Below are 17,686 nucleotides of genomic sequence, written 5' to 3'. Positions count from 1 at the left end.
GTGTGTGTGTGAGTGAGAGAGAGAGAGAGAGTGTGTGTGCGTTTCTGTGTTTTACTCTTTCTCTCGGTGTTTCTGTCCAGCATGAGTGTTTGAGCTTCATTCACAGACAAGGCAGTGATTGTGCTCGTCACCAGACAATGACATATTTCTGTTTCTCTCTGAATTCCTGCACATCATCTCTGCTCGGGGAGTAATGTGTGTCTCACAGGCCGAGACTCTCTCCATTACTCTGATCACACATCTACTGACTCTTCAGCTTCAAACTGTACGTCAAGCGTCTCACACCAAACGCTGGAAGGAATAATATTAAAACACTTCCAGCATTAAAAATGGTCATTTTTGGTAGGAAATCCTCAAAGCATCAGAAGTGACTCACTGCGGCTGAATGAAACACGGCCTCATCTGCTGGACTGATGCTACAGTCACAAACACTCTTCTTCTGGCTTTGACTAATGCATGAACTAGAAGTCAAGTCACCTCTATTTCTATAGCGCTTTATACAGTGCTGAAAACAAAGTAAACCAGAGACTCCACTGAACTCAACATGATGCAGAAAGAGTCATGCTTACACAACAAAGGGTTCAATCGCTAAGAGTGAACAGCAGGAGGCGCTCGAGGACCTGAACTGATCAGACGCTGTTCCTGTTCCTCATGAAGACACTTCTGAGCACAAACACATGCAGAACAGAAGAGACACACACACACACACACATACAATCACACACACACTCTCTCACAAATCTGTGAACACCTGAACAAGTGAAACCCGAGCTGCAGCTCAAAACACATTTTCGATGGAAACATTGTGCATTATGATGGGGTTTGTAGCTTAATTCACTGTATTTGAAATAGTTTGAGCTGCACTTCAGTTCAACAGGAAATCAGTCGAAAGCATGAGTCTCTCAGAGCACTGAAGTCAGGTTCATCTATCAGAAGAGATTGTGCTGTTGATTTCCCTCCAGTGAGGTCACTTCCTGGAGGATGATGGTTTGGTACTGAGGACAGAAACAACTCAATCAGTGATATATAATGAAAATGTTTGTCTACGAAATACCATCCCAGCTTTTCTCAAATATATTTTGATATATCAAACTCATTAATTTAGATGTAAAAAAAACCACAAAGTCTCTGACTGAAAAAGTATTTAATAACAGAAATAAAACATCATCTGACGTACGAGCTGACGCTCCAGTCATTAAACGTTAGCTAAACGTTCTACAGAAACAAACACAAACAAGCATTCTCCAAACAGTTTCTGTTTATGCTGTTTTCCTAATGTTTCATTTGTAAATCGTTAATAAACGCAGCAGAATGTGGCTGTGAATAATTCAGTTTGATTATGTCTTTGTTTTACATCATTACAGACTGCGGTTAAAGTGCACTATTCTCTCATCAGGGAGAAAAACTCATTCTATTCAAGTGTTCACAGCAAACCGTGGGACTTTTAAACATGTTTCAAACACTGTGACAGTGTCCTTCATTCACGATCCTCTGGAGGACAGTCTAAAACAGACCGTGGTCCAGAGAGAAAATACTATTCAAGAATCTCAAGTTCAGTTGAGAATGGAAAACTAAATAAGCAGAACTCTGAAAGAGCTAAAAGCCCCGGTGATTCTATGTTGACCCGAGCGAGTGTAACAGCTCATGAAAAACACACGATAAAACAAAGCAGGCTAAAATCAGAAGAATTACAGCTGATAACCACTCAGATGATGATGACTCCAGTGGCTTAGAAGGACAGGATGGTCCTGCTGATGATGTCCACACACTCTCGGACCTCATCCTCCTTTATAATGAGGGGCGGGGCTAGTCTGATGATGTCACCGTGAGTGGGCTTGGCCAACAGACCGTTGTCACGGAGACGAAGACACACCCTCCAGGCGTCATAGTCTGTGTGACATCAGAGGATTAGAAACGGATTCTCTCTCTCACACACACACACACACACACACACACACACACCAGATCATGCACCTGCACAAAAACAGGGATCTCCACTATTAACATACAATGATCACTTCAAACCGCCACTGTTTACTGATTCTTAAATCTCTCTGATATCAGGATGTAAAGATCCTTCAAATCCTGGTCAAGTGTTTGTGACATTTCCACATCAGAGAAACCGATTCTAGTGTAAGAATCCTAAATAAATGAATAAGCTGCTGCTATTAAACCAATAGTTCACCAGAAAATTAAAAAAAAAAGTGCTGAAAATGTGTTCAACCTCAGGTCTACCCAGATCAGGATGAGTTTGTTTCTTCATCAGGTTTGGAGAAATGTAGCATTGCATCAGTGTCTCAGCAATGGATGCTCTGCAGTGAATGGGTGCCGTCAGAATGAGAGTCCAAACAGCTGATGTTTCTCCAGATGTTAACTGATGGACTGGAGTGCTGTGGATTATTGTGATGTTTTTATCAGCTGTTTGGACTCTCATTCTGACGGCACCCATTCACTGCAGAGCATCCACTGCTGAGACACTGATGCAGTGCTACATTTCTCCAAACCTGATGAAGAAACAAACTCATCTTACAGAACTGAGGATGAGCACATTTTAATTTTTGGGTGAACTACTTTAATGCACAGCAGTCTAATGGCTGGAAACAATCAGAAAACCTGCTGATTCACACAAAACATTACTTCTGAATATCTCTCTCTCATTCTTGTGCAACTGTGTGCCTCTGTTTTCCTACTTTAAAGCATATGTTTGTCATTAACTGTGTAAAATGAAACAATTGTCAGGTTACAGCAGCTAACACACCTGCTTCTCTATTAAAATACACTAAAAATCCTGATGTCGTAAATAAGAGTGGAAAATGTAAATGCATGTTTGTGACCAGCTGAAACCTGATCTTCGACTCTTTCTGCTGCCAGCTGATGTTTTCCACCCAAATAAAGACCTGCACGCGCCCACACTCCTCAGATCACCGGTGTTTGAGCTTCAGCTCAGTGACTGTGCTGTTTAACCGGGCGAGCAAGAGCTTCTGATGGTGATGCAGGGTTTTTTTAAAAAATGTTTTAATTGTTAGGGACAGATACAATAAATATAGATGAAAATGTAAAAACAATCATCCCATGCATGTACCATAGTGCTTGTAGCCGAAGCTAATGTGCAACACTTGTCCCTAGGAGGGCTTTTATAAATTACAATTATAATAAACAAGTAGTAATATAAACAAAAATGTATAATATAAATACACTAAACATGACTACAGGTTTGTTGATGCATCAACCAAGATTTCGTGGCTTTCTTAAAATGATTATAATTTACAGATTTTAAATAGTCAGGCAATGAATTCCAAAATGTTACACCTTTCACTGATATGCATGTGAACCTGTAGACTGGTTTGAATGGATGGTGGTTTTGTGGTGGATCTGGTTCTGACCTTTGGTCTCTTTGATGATGATGGCGTTCAGGAGGCCTTTCCCGCGGACGCCGCTCACGATCTCCAGCGGAAGCTTGCTGAGCTCAGCGCGGAGAACCTGACCCATCAGATCTGCATTCTGAGCCAGACGCTCCTCCTCCAGAACCTGAGGAGATCCAGAGCGTGAGCAGTGTTCACACACACACACACTCTCACTCACACACACACACACACACACACACCTCCAGAGCAGCGATGGCGACGCTGCAGGCCAGAGGGTTTCCTCCATACGTGGATCCGTGTTCTCCAGGTTTAATGGTCAGCATCACCTCATCATCACACAGAACAGCAGAGACCTGAGACACACACAGATCATCAGTAAACATGTGTGTTCTTCAGTCAACAGTGTGTGTGTGTGTGTGTGTGTGTGTGTGTGTGTGTGAGTGAGTGAGTGTGTGTGTGAGACTCACAGGATACACTCCTCCTGACAGCGCTTTACCCAGAATCACCATATCCGGCCTCACCGCCTCGTGGTCCACAGCCAGACGCCGTCCAGTACGGGCCAGACCGGTCTGCACCTCATCAGCAATGAACAGAACCTGCAGCACACACACACACACACGCACAGTCAGTGTTTGTCTGATTAACACACACATGAGAGCAAATGGCTGATGTGTGTGTGTGTGTGTGTGTGTGTGTGTGTACACTCACATTGTGTTTGGTACAAAGCTCCCGGACTTTCGTGAGGTAACCAGGATCAGGAACGACCACACCTGCTTCACCCTGGATGGGTTCCACCATGAACGCTGCCACGTTTGGATCCTGCAGCGCTTTCTGCACACACATACACACACACAGAGACAGATAAATGATCAGTGGCAACTAGTTGAGCTGGTTAAATTACAGGTTAAAAATAACACTGCAGGTTTGCTGTGCTTGTTTGTAGGGCTGCAGAGTCTGACCAAAAATACTTATATCAACGAGACCTGTCAAATGATTAAATCGCATCCAAAATAAAAGTTTTTGTTTACATAATATATGTATGTGTACTCTGTATATATAAATACAAATACACAAACATACAGTATATTGAAAATATTTACATGTATATGCATTTATATGATTATATTCTATATAAATACATTTAATATAAACATAACATTTACATGCATGTTTGTATTTATATATACATAATGTACACACGCATATTATTTACATTCAATAATTTAGCAGATGCTTTTATCCAAAGCGACTTACAAATGAGGAGAACAATAGAAGCAATCAGATGAGCGAGAGAACAACAGTACACAAGTCTCAGTTAGTCTAGCACAGCACACATAGCTAGGGTTTTTATTTTTTTAATAGAATGGAATAGAACAGAACAGAACAGAATAGGTAAGTGCTAGTATTAGTTGGTCAGGTGCTGGCAAAAAAGATGTGTCTTTAGTTGTTTTTTGAAAATGGCTAAAGACTCAGCTGCGGGGATTGAGATCGGCAGGTCGTTCCAGCAGCCGGGAACAGTCCAGGAAAAGGTCCATGAGAGTGATTTTGAGCCTCTTTGGGATGAAACACGAGGCGTCGTTCACTTGCAGAACACAAGCTTCTGGAGGCGCATAAGTCTGAACTAGTGAGTTTAGGTATATTGGTGCAGCACCAGTGGTGGTCTTGTAGGCAAGCATCAGTACCTTGAATTTGATGCGAGTGGCTATCGGTAGCCAGTGTAACCCGATGAAGAGAGGTGTGATGTGAGCTTTCTTCGGCTCATTCAAGAGCACTCTCGCTGCTGCATTCTGGATCAGTTGCAGAGGCTTGTTAGTACATGTGGGAAGGCCCGCCAAGAGAGCATTACAATAGTCCAGTCTGGAGAGAACAAGAGCTTGGACAAGGAGTTGTGCAGCTTGCTCTGACAGGAAGGGTCGAATCTTCCTAATGTTGTATAAGGCAAATCTGCAGGACCGGGCCGTTGTAGCAATACGGTCTGTGATTAACTGATCATCGATCACAACTCCGAAGTTTCTGGCTGTCCTGGAAGGAGTTATGGTTGACGAACCCAGCTGTATAGAGCAGTTGTGATGAAACGATGGGTTTGATGGAACCACAAGCAGTTCTGTCTTAGCAAGGTTGAGTTGAAGGTGATGATCCTTCATCCAGCTAGAAAAGACTCTCAGCAATACGAGCAGCTACCGTCGGATCATCTGGTTGGAATGAGAAGTAGAGTTGAGTGTCATCAGCATAGCAGTGATAGGAAAAGCCATGCTTCTGAATGACAGATCCTAATGACGACATGTAGATGGAGAAGAGAAGCGGTCCAAGCACTGAGCCTTGAGGAACCCCAGTAGCAAGAAGTTGTGACTTAGAAACCTCACCCCTCCAAGACACCCTGAAGGACCTACCAGAGAGGTAAGACTTGAACTACAGGAGTGTGGTTCCTGAGATGCCCATCTTCATGAGGGTGGACAGGAGGATCTGGTGGTTAACTGTGTCAAAAGCAGCAGATAGATCCAGCAAGATGAGTACTGAGGATTTGGAAGCTGCTCTTGCCAGTCTCAGGGCTTCAGTAACCGAGAGCAGGGCAGTCTCAGTTGAGTGGCTGCTCCTGAAGCCAGATTGGTTGCTGTCCAGGAGGTTGTTCTGTGCAAGAAACATAGAGAGTTGGTTGAACACAACTCACTCAAGTATATTTGCAATGAACGGAAGAAGGGAACCAGTCTGTAGTTTTGGGTTTAGAGAGGGTTTCTTAAGCAGTGGGGTTACCCGAGCCAGCTTGAATGCTGTGTGAATGTACCAGTGTGAAGAGAGGTGTTGATGATGTGAGTGAGCTCGGGTGTAACTGAAGAAGAAATGGCCTGAAGGAGGTGAGTGGGGATAGGATCAAGTGGACAGGTGGTAGGATGATTGGAAAGAATAAGTTTGGAAATGTCCGTCTCCGAGAGTGGAGAGAAGGAGGAGAGAGAGTGTTTTAGTCGTTATGAAGTTATCATCGGTTTGTGGTGTGGAGAATTGGTCATTGATGTTTCTCATTTTATTTATGAAGAAAGTCATCAGTTTACATCATATTATGTAAACAAAAACTTTTATTTTGGATGCGATTAATCATTTGACAGCACTAATATCAATATGACATAAAATAATAATAATAATAACCATAACAGCAATAACAATAATAATAATAATAATAAGTTTTAATATACAGTAGTACTACTACTAATAATGATTATTAAAGACTTTATTATTTTATGAATATTATTATTATTACTACTACTAAATAAGCAAAATAAGAAATATTACTACTATTGAAATATTTCCCTGTAAAATAAGAATTATTTTAAAACTGTAAAGTTACAATACTAATATTTGCAGCCTTAATTTATTAATTTATAAACAATGAACACTGAAGACTAAAAATGGTGTAAAATTGGTAAAAAAATTTTTTTTAAAAATCTCCCACAAGTGATCAAGTTATTCAACAAAACATTTTTTTGTATGCCTTTGTGTGTATGTGTGCTGTAAATGATTTTTATTTCTAAAAATGTGTTAAGAAAAATGTACCAGTGTGAAGAGAGGTGTTGATAATGTGAGTAAGCGCAGGTATGACTGAAGAAGAAATTACCTGAAGTATGTGAGTGGGGATAGGATCAAGTGGACAGGTAGTAGGATGATTGGAAAGGATAAGTTTGGAAACGTCTGTCTCCGAGAGTGGAGAGAAGGAGGAGAGAGAGGGTGTATTTGTCGTTATGAAGTTATCATCGGTTTGTGGTGTGGAGAATTGGTCATTGATGTTTCTCATTTTATTTATGAAGAAAGTCATCAGTTTACATCATATTATGTAAACAAAAACTTTTATTTTGGATGCGATTAATCATTTGACAGCACTAATATCAATATGACATAAAATAATAATAATAATAACCATAACAGCAATAACAATAATAATAATAATAATAAGTTTTAATATACAGTAGTACTACTACTAATAATGATTATTAAAGACTTTATTATTTTATGAATATTATTATTATTACTACTACTAAATAAGCAAAATAAGAAATATTACTACTATTGAAATATTTCCCTGTAAAATAAGAATTATTTTAAAACTGTAAAGTTACAATACTAATATTTGCAGCCTTAATTTATTAATTTATAAACAATGAACACTGAAGACTAAAAATGGTGTAAAATTGGTAAAAAAATTTTTTTTAAAAATCTCCCACAAGTGATCAAGTTATTCAACAAAACATTTTTTTGTATGCCTTTGTGTGTATGTGTGCTGTAAATGATTTTTATTTCTAAAAATGTGTTAAGAAAACAAATGTCTCTACGGAGATAATAAAGAACTACTCTCAAGATTTTATTTTGATGGTAAACAGCAGGAAGCCCTTAAAGCTTCTCTTCTGCTGATAAGCGCTTCTCGTTACATGTTTGTGAAGATTGTTGGTTAAAGTTTGGTTCTTAAATGTGCTTTTATAGCGCCTCAAACTCAGAGCCACTGCAGATGGAGCTCCTGAGGATGAGTTACTGTGAATCGAGACGCTGAAAACACCGGATCATGACCTGCTGGTGTGCAAATGAACACAGTACCTCTAGCGCAGCGACGTCATTGTACAGGACCAGCTCAAATCCAGGCATGAAGGGACCGAAACCCTCGTAACTGCTGGGGTCCGTCGAGCTAGAAATAGCCGCCATCGTCCGGCCCCAGAAATTCCCCGCTGTGAGAGCGAGAAACACAGATGCTGCTTCAAACTGACACACGTGTGCAACATAACATTAATACATCAACGTTTCAGGCATCGGAGTCATAGAAGACTTCATGGATAATCAACCCGTTACAAATAAATTCTCTCAAAGTGTTACATAAACTTATTGACCAAGATCAAACAAATCGTGTCTCATCATTCCTGAACACGCACACTACCAGTCAAAACTTTTTGAACAGAAAATGTGTTCATGTTTTTTTAAAGAAGTCTCTTCTGTTCACCAGGCCTGCATTTATTTGATCCAAAATACAGCAAAAACAGTAAAACTTTGAAATATTTGTACTATGCAAAATATCTGTTTTCTATGTGAATCAGCATATTATACTGATTTCTGAAGATCATGTGACACTGAAGACTGGAGGAATGATGCTGAAAATACAGCTGCGCATCACAGAAATACATTAACAGATATTCACAAAACAGATATTTTAAATTGTAAAAATATTTCAAAGTTTTACTGCTTTTGCTGTACTTTGGATCAAATAAATGCAGGCCTGGTGAACAGAAGAGACTTCTTTAAACAACATTAAAACCGTACTGTTGAAACACGTTTGACTGGCAGTGTATAAGCCTGTGTAAGTGAGCTGCTGTCTCACCTGCAAACACGATCTTTGCCTCATATTTCGGGACGCCCTTGACCGTGTACGCCCACTTACGAGCCAGTTTACAGGCCGTCTCTCCGCCCTCCACACCTTCAACACAAGAGCAGGGTTACAGCACTGTTCTAAGCGTCAGTCATGTCCTGTGTTTAGACGGCTGAGGCTGTACCTGTGTTCATGGGCAGCACTTTATCGTATCCGAACAGGCCGGTGATGTACTGCTCGTAGACACCCAGCACGTCGTTGTAGAAGGCTCTGGAGGTGAGCGTCAGCCGCGAGGCCTGCGCCGTCAGTGCCGCGATGATCTTCGGGTGGCAGTGACCCTGGTTAACAGCGCTGTACGCACTCAAGAAGTCAAAGTACCTGCGGCCCTCCACATCCCACACGTGAACCCCTGCAACACGCCGCAGAAACACTGATCAGAGACGTCGGACTCACACAAACCAGATATTTCAGTTTTCACGGGTATGCATGCAGTGCGTGTGCTGGAGGGAATGCACACTGAACAAGTCAGAATTGCGAGAATAAACACGCAATAATGAGCTTATAACTTGCAATTGTGAGACACAAACTCATAATTCTGAGAAAAAAGCTTTGCGAGACATAAACTTGTGTCAGAGTTGTGGTGAGAAACGTGCCCAGGCCTACCGTCTCCTCGCTCCAGAGCCACCGGCAGCGGGTGGTAGTTATGAGCGCCGTGTCGATCCTCGCGAGCGTAAACCTCCTCTGACGTCAGCGCACGCTCTGCGGGTTCAGCTCTGGACGCTGCCGAGGACGATGCACGCTTCCCAGAATGCACTGCGCGGCTCAGAGCGGGCGTCACGCGGCTCATCAGACTCTTCAAGCTGTTCATGACGACTCGTTCGGTTCAGACTGAGACAAACTGAGAAACAAACACTCAATCGCACATCAATCCTGCGGAGAGCAGCACATTTGTAGTCGCATTTATTTCTACAGCGCTTCATACAATACAGATTCATTCAGAGCTGCTTCCCAGAGATGAACAAGAAAACTGTGATTTAGTTACAAAACTCTAAATTAGATTCTGCTGTAAAGCAGCAGGGAATATAAAGCTGTATTTTGTAGTTTCACAGTATATATATCAGAGTATTTTTCTTCACATGACTAGACCTTTATAAAGGTTTACAGTGGCGTATTTTACTGGAGGACACAGAATATAAAAACATTGCAATGTCAAATAGAAATATACCATGAAAAACAGCGGTAATCAAATTAATTAATACAATTAACAACTGTAGGTAATTTAAGTTATTTTAAAGTTAATTATTAAAATGTAATCAAGTGAAAATGTAAAAAAATGGGTAAGTTGTGTGATATTCCTTAACAAATATATTTAGATATTCCATAAATATGTTTTAATACAATGTATTATTATTATTATTATTATAACTTAACGAGGACATTCTACTGTGCAATATTTCTGTCATAATTTTTTCAAGTTAGACCAATATTGTATTATTAGATGAATAAATATAACTGTAGGATTCTGTTAGGGAAGCACGATATATCGGCCACCATATCGGTATCGGCCGATAAATGTTAATTTTTCTGTCATCGTTATCGAACCGATAAGAGAATTTGGCAGATTAACGGCGCATATTCTCTCAGAGACGACGAGAGACGAGTCTCCTAATATGTGGAATATATAACGGTTTTAATTTATTTCCTTAATGTTTCTCTTGTGGCCCGAACACAGTGAACACAATGAGAAGAAACGTATTTCGTGTTGAACAGGTTGATTTTGAAAGTCGGTGCTTAAAATAAAGCTGCCCTCAAGTTTCACTGATAAAGTGTTACTGAAGTGTAACAACTGTATTTAGGCTATAATAGACCTGTTCTAAAAGACATTTTCGGTGATGAGTAGCCTAAGCTAATAGCCTAATCTTTTATTTCTCCACAAGCAAATTATTTGTAATATTCATTTAATAATAAAAGTAACCTAATAATACAAGCCAGAAAATAACAGGCCTACATTAATTGGAAATGCCAAATACTCTTAATAATAATAATAATAATAATGAGAATATTGAATGATTTTGACAATATCTCTGGCTATGTTCGTTACATGGTTATCGGCTTTCAACGCACTCCATCGTCTTATCGTGTTTATTTCTTTTACACGCAAGTAATGTTGTCCAGAAACTTGTTTCCATCATTTAAGCATAACTTTATTTATTTGTAAGGCTGCTTTATGTTTGTTTGAATAGTGGTTAATGCCTTTTAATGGCGAGACTTTTCTGGTAATCAGGCTCTCAAAAATTATGTAAAAATGTGGATTTAGATTTATCGGCCAACATATCGGTTATCATCGGCTTTCATATTTAAAGAATTATTGGTTATCGGCCAAAATTTTCATATCGGTGCATCCCTAGATTCTGTAAATGAAATAAAATGGACTACTTTTAAGAATAATTCATTAGTGACACAACGTTACTCTATTAGTTATCAAATGGAGACACTTTTCACAACATCTAATTTAATTATTTATGAGGAAAAGCAAGACCAGCTCTATTTATTCACTTTTAATTAGGGTTGGGTATCGGGTTTTTTTCCCCCGATACCGGTGCCAAATCGATACTTTTAAAATGGTTCCAGTTAGGGATGCACGATATATCGGCCACCATATCGGTATCGGCCGATAAATGCACATTTTTTTCTGTTATCGGTATCGGCCTGATAAGAAAATTTGGCCGATATCTTAAAGCCGATAAATAATGCATTATTTCCTTCAGAGACACTTCAGATGCGCGCTGTTCGTTTGCAGCCTTTTGTGCAATTGTACGTTGTAATATTGTGTTTATTTGATGTATATCTGATTTATCTCATATAGAATGCGTTTGGTTAAGTTAAAAGAGCGCTTCAGTTTACCGGTGATCGTCTTTAGCTCAGCGCACGCAGCTCAAACAGCAGTGCACAACATTAATAACTATGATTGGGAATGTTGTGTATATAACATTCTAATGAGAACATTATTATAATAAAACGTTGTGCATTCTTTGGGTTTAGTTGCTGTGTTTCAGCGCGTTGATATGGGAAGAGCGCATCCACAACAGGATCACACATTCTGACTATAGCACGCAATAACTGCATCATTTTGTACATATATAAGTTGTAATATTATGTTTATGTTGTATTAATATTAATCTCAGGATGCATTTCCTTGAGTTAAATAAGCTGCCAGCAAAACGCTTCAGTTTACCATGTTCATTCAGCTCTTCAGCTTCAGCACGAGCAGCTCAACGGCTGCTATTTAAAACAGTGGTATTAATTTGTTACTTTTTCAAAATCATTGATATATTATTAATAACAACAACCACTTGTATTGTTCTCTTATTATTTTCATCAACAATATGGTTTAGTAATTAAAATCATTTAATTATTGTCCGTGCAGAGGCTATTCCGTTTTATTGATCTATGGCGCATTCATTTTGATTCTTTACACGTGTAATGATGTCCAGTGACTTGTTTGCATTATTTATGCATTATTTTATTTATTTGTAAGACTTTTTTATGACTAAATTTGGTAATGGGAGAGTAAAAATATTTTTAAAACGTACACCGTTCAAACTAGGCTGCTTATGTTGAAGTGTTTGGGATGTGGCTTTTAATGATGAGACCTTTTTTGTAATCAGGCTCTCAAAAAGTATATAACAATTTGGATATAGATTTATCGGCCAACATATCGGTTATTGGCTTTCAAAAATAAAGAATAATCGGTTATCGGTATCGGCCAAAATTTTCATATCGGTGCATCCCTAATTCCAGTGCCTGAACCGATACTTATTAAAAAATAAATAAATAAAAATTCCCCCAAAAATGATGGATTGGCCGTTAGCACTATAAGCTCATGGTGTCCGTTTCATTCATACTGCACGAAATAAAATGTTTGTGAATCAGCAATGCTGAAAAATGCCAGTATTAAGCGGATTTTCATGACGACGGATGTGTAACTGTTTAACTATATAAGAATGTATATAAGTGACATTCATATAATATATATATTAATAATATAATATAATAGAAAATCTCATTGTAAAGCTGTAGGTTTTAGCTTCTGGTTTGAGCGCTGACACAAAACTGGTGTATTTTATGAGTTTGAGCTTCAACATTAATCTAAATGAAAATAAAATTCAAATTCAACCTTCATAACCAGCCATATAAGAATACGATATGATAACAAATCTCTGAGGCGCGTAACACCGATGAAGTGAGCTGTGCGGGATCATCAGCGTGTGAAAGAAACTGATGAACAGACAGAAAGCAGCCTGTGTTTCTCACAATACTGAGCCACACATCAGTCTCACTGTCAGCAATTATTAACGGATTGCTTAGAAACCTTCCACTAACACTGTTACTTATTTAGTCACATGACCACGTGACACACGCCGAACGCAGCCTGAGGCAGTGATTGGCTAAAAACTCACTGCCCTCAACACACCCACTGCATGCGCTGCCAAGGGTTAAATAAAGACAGATACACACACACTCTCTCTCTCTCACACACTCTCTCACACACACACACACTCTCTCTCTCACACACACTCACACACACTCACCCTCTCTCTCTCACACACTCACTCACCCTCTCTCACACACACTCACTCACCCTCTCTCTCACACACTCTCACTCACCCTCTCTCTCTCACACACTCACACACACTCACCCTCTCTCTCTCACACACACACACTCACCCTCTCTCACACACACTCACTCACCCTCTCTCACACACACTCACTCACCCTCTCTCACACACACTCACTCACCCTCTCTCACACACACTCACTCACCCTCTCTCACACACACTCACTCACCCTCTCTCACACACACTCACTCACCCTCTCTCACACACACTCACTCACCCTCTCTCACACACACTCACTCACCCTCTCTCACACACACTCACTCACCCTCTCTCACACACACTCACTCACCCTCTCTCACACACACTCACTCACCCTCTCTCACACACACTCACTCACCCTCTCTCACACACACTCACTCACCCTCTCTCACACACACTCACTCACCCTCTCTCACACACACTCACTCACCCTCTCTCACACACACTCACTCACCCTCTCTCTCACACACTCTCACTCACCCTCTCTCTCTCACACACACACACACACACACACACACACAGCAGTCAAGAAAAGCTAACCATATTAAAACAAAGCATCTAAGTATCACTGAATAAACTCCCGCTGAATCCTACATGAACCCGTTACCTTCATCAGTCTAACCCTCTTCCTCTTCCTCTTCCTCGCCGCTGCTCTACTGAAGCGGACGCGCGTCATTAACACACTCGTGTTTATAAATATTCCTCAGCCCTCGCTGCGTTATTAATAACCGCGCTGTGTCTATCTCGCCTCTACACCTGTAGTGCGTGTGTTTACCTGCTGCGGGCTCGTGCGGGTCGCTTCTGTGCCGACTGCGTGTCTCGCGCTGCCTCTAGACGCATTATTCAAATGCACGCACACACGTCACTCTGCGTCATGACGCAAGCGGCTCTGCGGTTTCTGCAGAAATGTAAAGCGTTCGTTTAAAACACATTTCTTATAGTTTATAGTAGTTTAATCGCAGCTGTAAGTGATCAAGCTGGAGTGTGTGATGCTGCCAGCACTGATTATTCATCTGCCGTCTTGATATATGTTTGGCCAAATATTGTCTAAAACACTGATTACTGTCACTTGCGAAATCCTTCTTCACTTGAATTAAGATTATAATAATTTAATTTTAAAGCACAGCCACCACAAAAATCAGACTTCAGCACCTCGTTTTACTTTCAGATCGCTCTGAGGTTAAATACAGATTTAAAACCATAACAAGAAATAGTTTAATAGCTATGATTATCAGTTAAATTATTATTATTATATCAAAATTCCTTCTCTGGTCAGCCGCCGAACTACATTTCCCAGAAGCCCCTGCTTCGCGCATGCGCAGTCGCGTGAGCAGCATGGCCGCCGGCAGCAGTGTGGAGTGGCTGAAGAGTGTGAAAGCAGTGGTTTTAGACATGTGTGGAGTGCTGTATGATAGTGCAGAGGGAGGAGGACAGGCCATAGCCGGCTCTGCAGAAGCGGTGAGGAGGTGAGAGCTAGCGCGCGGCTTACTAATAAAGCTATTCATTCAGCATTGCTGGACACGCACTTAACAACAGCAACGACACATAATGATACATGACTTTTGACTACACTTGACCTTGTATTGACAAGCGTGTTGCACAACAGATCGAATAGATTCGCAATAGCATACTACCATACTTAATCTCTCTCCCTATGCCGTTCATAGTATACTAGCTCTCTGTGCACACTACAGTAGCCCACATCTGCAGTATACATCCACCACGAGTTCTGCTGGATCTTCATGTGATGTCACGTGACATGCTTTAGTATGCTATTCTGTACTAAGTATCCCACAATGCTTCGTGTGTTGAACGAAAGTAATGTCGGCTCTCGGCTGTGATCATTCTTTGATGAATTTGACAAATAAAGAAAGATAATTTATACAAATATAAAACGTCCCCCACATAAACCCTAAGTAAGCAGTGCCGTGTGTGTGTGTGTGTGTGTCAGGCTGATGGATTCCGGTGTGACGGTGCGGTTCTGCACTAATGAGACTCAGAACACTCGCGAGAGGTTCCTGCAGAAGCTGCGTGTGATGGGCTTCGACATCAGCGTCAGTCACGTGTTCTCCCCCGCGCCGGCGCTCATTCACATCCTCAAAGAGAGAGGCCTGCGGCCCCACCTGCTGGTGCATGATGGTACTGCACACACACACACACACACACACACACACTCACACACACACACACACACTCTCTCTCACACACTCACACACACACACTCTCTCTCACACACTCACACTCACACACACACACTCTCTCACACACTCTCTCTCACGCACACACACACACTCTCTCTCACACACTCACACTCACACACACACACTCTCTCACACACTCTCTCTCACGCACACACACACACTCTCTCTCACACACTCACACTCACACACACACACTCTCTCACACACTCTCTCTCACGCACACACACACACTCTCTCTCACACACTCACACTCACACACACACACTCTCTCACACACTCTCTCTCACGCACACACACACACTCTCTCTCACACACTCACACTCACACACACACACTCTCTCACACACTCTCTCTCACGCACACACACACACTCTCTCTCACACACTCACACTCACACACACACACTCTCTCACACACTCTCTCTCACGCACACACACACACTCTCTCTCACACACTCACACTCACACACACACACTCTCTCACACACTCTCTCTCACGCACACACACACACTCTCTCTCACACACTCACACTCACACACACACACTCTCTCACACACTCTCTCTCACGCACACACACACACTCTCTCTCACACACTCACACTCACACACACACACTCTCTCACACACTCTCTCTCACGCACACACACACACTCTCTCTCACACACTCACACTCACACACACACACTCTCTCACACACTCTCTCTCACGCACACACACACACTCTCTCTCACACACTCACACTCACACACACACACTCTCTCACACACTCTCTCTCACGCACACACACACACACACACACACACTCTCACACGCACACTCACACACACACACACACACTCTCTCACACTCACACACACACTCACACTCTCTCACACACACATACACACACACACACACACACACACTCTCTCTCACACACTCACACACACGCGCACTGAAACACACACACACACTCTCTCTCACGCGCACACACACACACACACGTGTGAATGACAACAGACCCGTGACTCGTGTGTGTGTGTGTGTGTGTGTGTGTGTGTGTGATCTCAGATCTGCTCCCGGAGTTTGACGGTGTGGACATGAGTTCTCCAAACTGTGTTGTCATCGGAGACGCTGCAGATAACTTCTCCTACCAGAACCTGAACGAAGCCTTCCGTGTTCTGATTGGCCTGGAGAAACCGCTGCTGTTCTCGCTGGGTCAAGGGTGAGACGCGCACATCTGACTGCTTTCAAACGGGTTCCTGTCTTAGGCTGGAGAAATGATGCACTATAAGTGTGTTGGAGAGGTCAGAGGTCAGGCTGTGGTGTTTTGGAAACCTGTTTGGAAACAGACGACATGCTTCCAGATAAACAGACTCGTGTGATTGAGTGGTGTGTGTCTGATACAGGTCATGTTTTCTCTGCAGACGCTACTATAAGGAGACGGACGGTCTGAAGCTGGACGTGGGTGTGTTTATGAAGGCACTGGAGGTGAATGCAGCAGGTCAAAGGTCACGTGTGTGATATTCGCTCTCACCTGATTTGATGGCTCCTTATTTTAAAGAAAGTGAAGCAGTTATTATAGTGAAGTAAAACCATTAAAACATTTTCCTTAGTTTCTACACGTTATTTCAGCTAGTTGCCAAAGCAGATAAAATTAAAATAACATTTAATAAAAATTCAAATGAAAATAAATGAAATGGTAAAAACATTTAAACTGATATAAAAAAAGAGATTTTGAAAATCAAAATTCTAATTATTAATAAAAGCTATAATAGTGTCTCAGTGTTACTAAAATACGTCTGTAATGAAGTGAAGTGATGAACACAGGAATATTTCCCAGCAGCCCCTCTATCAGCACAGTTCATTCCCATGATGCACCTGTGTTGTGTTGTTCAGTACGCGTGTGACGTCCAGGCCGAGGTGGTGGGAAAACCATCAGCTGAGTTCTTCCAGACGGTCCTCAGTGACATGAAGCTCCAGCCGCATGAGGTCAGACACACACACTCATATACACACACACACACACACACTCATATACACACACACACACACACACTCATATACACACACACACACACACACTCATATACACACACACACACACACACACACACACACACTCATATACACACACACACACAC

General features: G+C 41.5%; 2 protein-coding genes across 2 annotated transcripts in view; one reads left to right on the top strand and one right to left on the bottom strand.

Moving 5' to 3' along the window:
* Positions 1 to 1,489: 1,489 nt before the first annotated feature.
* On the bottom strand, positions 1,490 to 14,254 carry LOC107570402 (ornithine aminotransferase, mitochondrial-like). The gene is made up of 10 exons (XM_016256630.1): positions 14,137 to 14,254; positions 9,367 to 9,601; positions 8,888 to 9,112; positions 8,716 to 8,811; positions 7,944 to 8,071; positions 4,074 to 4,196; positions 3,833 to 3,961; positions 3,605 to 3,718; positions 3,384 to 3,528; positions 1,490 to 1,890 (listed from the first exon to the last, which is right to left on the bottom strand). Exons 2-10 carry the CDS (start codon positions 9,569 to 9,571, stop codon positions 1,730 to 1,732), a joined length of 1,326 nt encoding a protein of 441 aa, XP_016112116.1. The 5' UTR covers positions 9,572 to 9,601; positions 14,137 to 14,254; the 3' UTR covers positions 1,490 to 1,729.
* A 408-nt stretch (positions 14,255 to 14,662) lies between these two features.
* lhpp (phospholysine phosphohistidine inorganic pyrophosphate phosphatase) overlaps positions 14,663 to 17,686 on the top strand; it is a 5,579-nt gene continuing 2,555 nt past the window's right edge. Inside the window, exons 1-5 of the mRNA XM_016256632.1 lie at positions 14,663 to 14,827; positions 15,313 to 15,500; positions 16,613 to 16,766; positions 16,969 to 17,032; positions 17,441 to 17,533. Coding sequence (XP_016112118.1) covers positions 14,676 to 14,827; positions 15,313 to 15,500; positions 16,613 to 16,766; positions 16,969 to 17,032; positions 17,441 to 17,533 — 651 coding nt within the window. The 5' untranslated portion in view covers positions 14,663 to 14,675. The remainder of the gene's footprint in view (positions 14,828 to 15,312; positions 15,501 to 16,612; positions 16,767 to 16,968; positions 17,033 to 17,440; positions 17,534 to 17,686) is intronic.

This window comes from Sinocyclocheilus grahami, unplaced genomic scaffold (assembly GCF_001515645.1).
Source record: "Sinocyclocheilus grahami isolate Dianchi unplaced genomic scaffold, SAMN03320097.WGS_v1.1 scaffold1453.1, whole genome shotgun sequence".
Classification (NCBI taxonomy): domain Eukaryota; kingdom Metazoa; phylum Chordata; class Actinopteri; order Cypriniformes; family Cyprinidae; genus Sinocyclocheilus; species Sinocyclocheilus grahami.
Note: the sequence above shows the minus strand (reverse complement) of the source record. Positions and strands in the feature narration are given on the sequence as shown.

Excerpts from the sequence above, each read along its gene's own strand:
- LOC107570402 (XM_016256630.1), bottom strand. The coding sequence starts at position 9,571 with ATGAACAGCTTGAAGAGTCTGATGAGCCGCGTGACGCCCGCTCTGAGC. Across the intron at positions 8,072-8,715 it reads GGCAAAGATCGTGTTTGCAG|CGGGGAATTTCTGGGGCCGG; the intron begins GTGAGACAGCAG and ends TCGCTCTCACAG. Across the intron at positions 1,891-3,383 it reads CATCATCAAAGAGACCAAAG|ACTATGACGCCTGGAGGGTG; the intron begins GTCAGAACCAGA and ends GATGTCACACAG.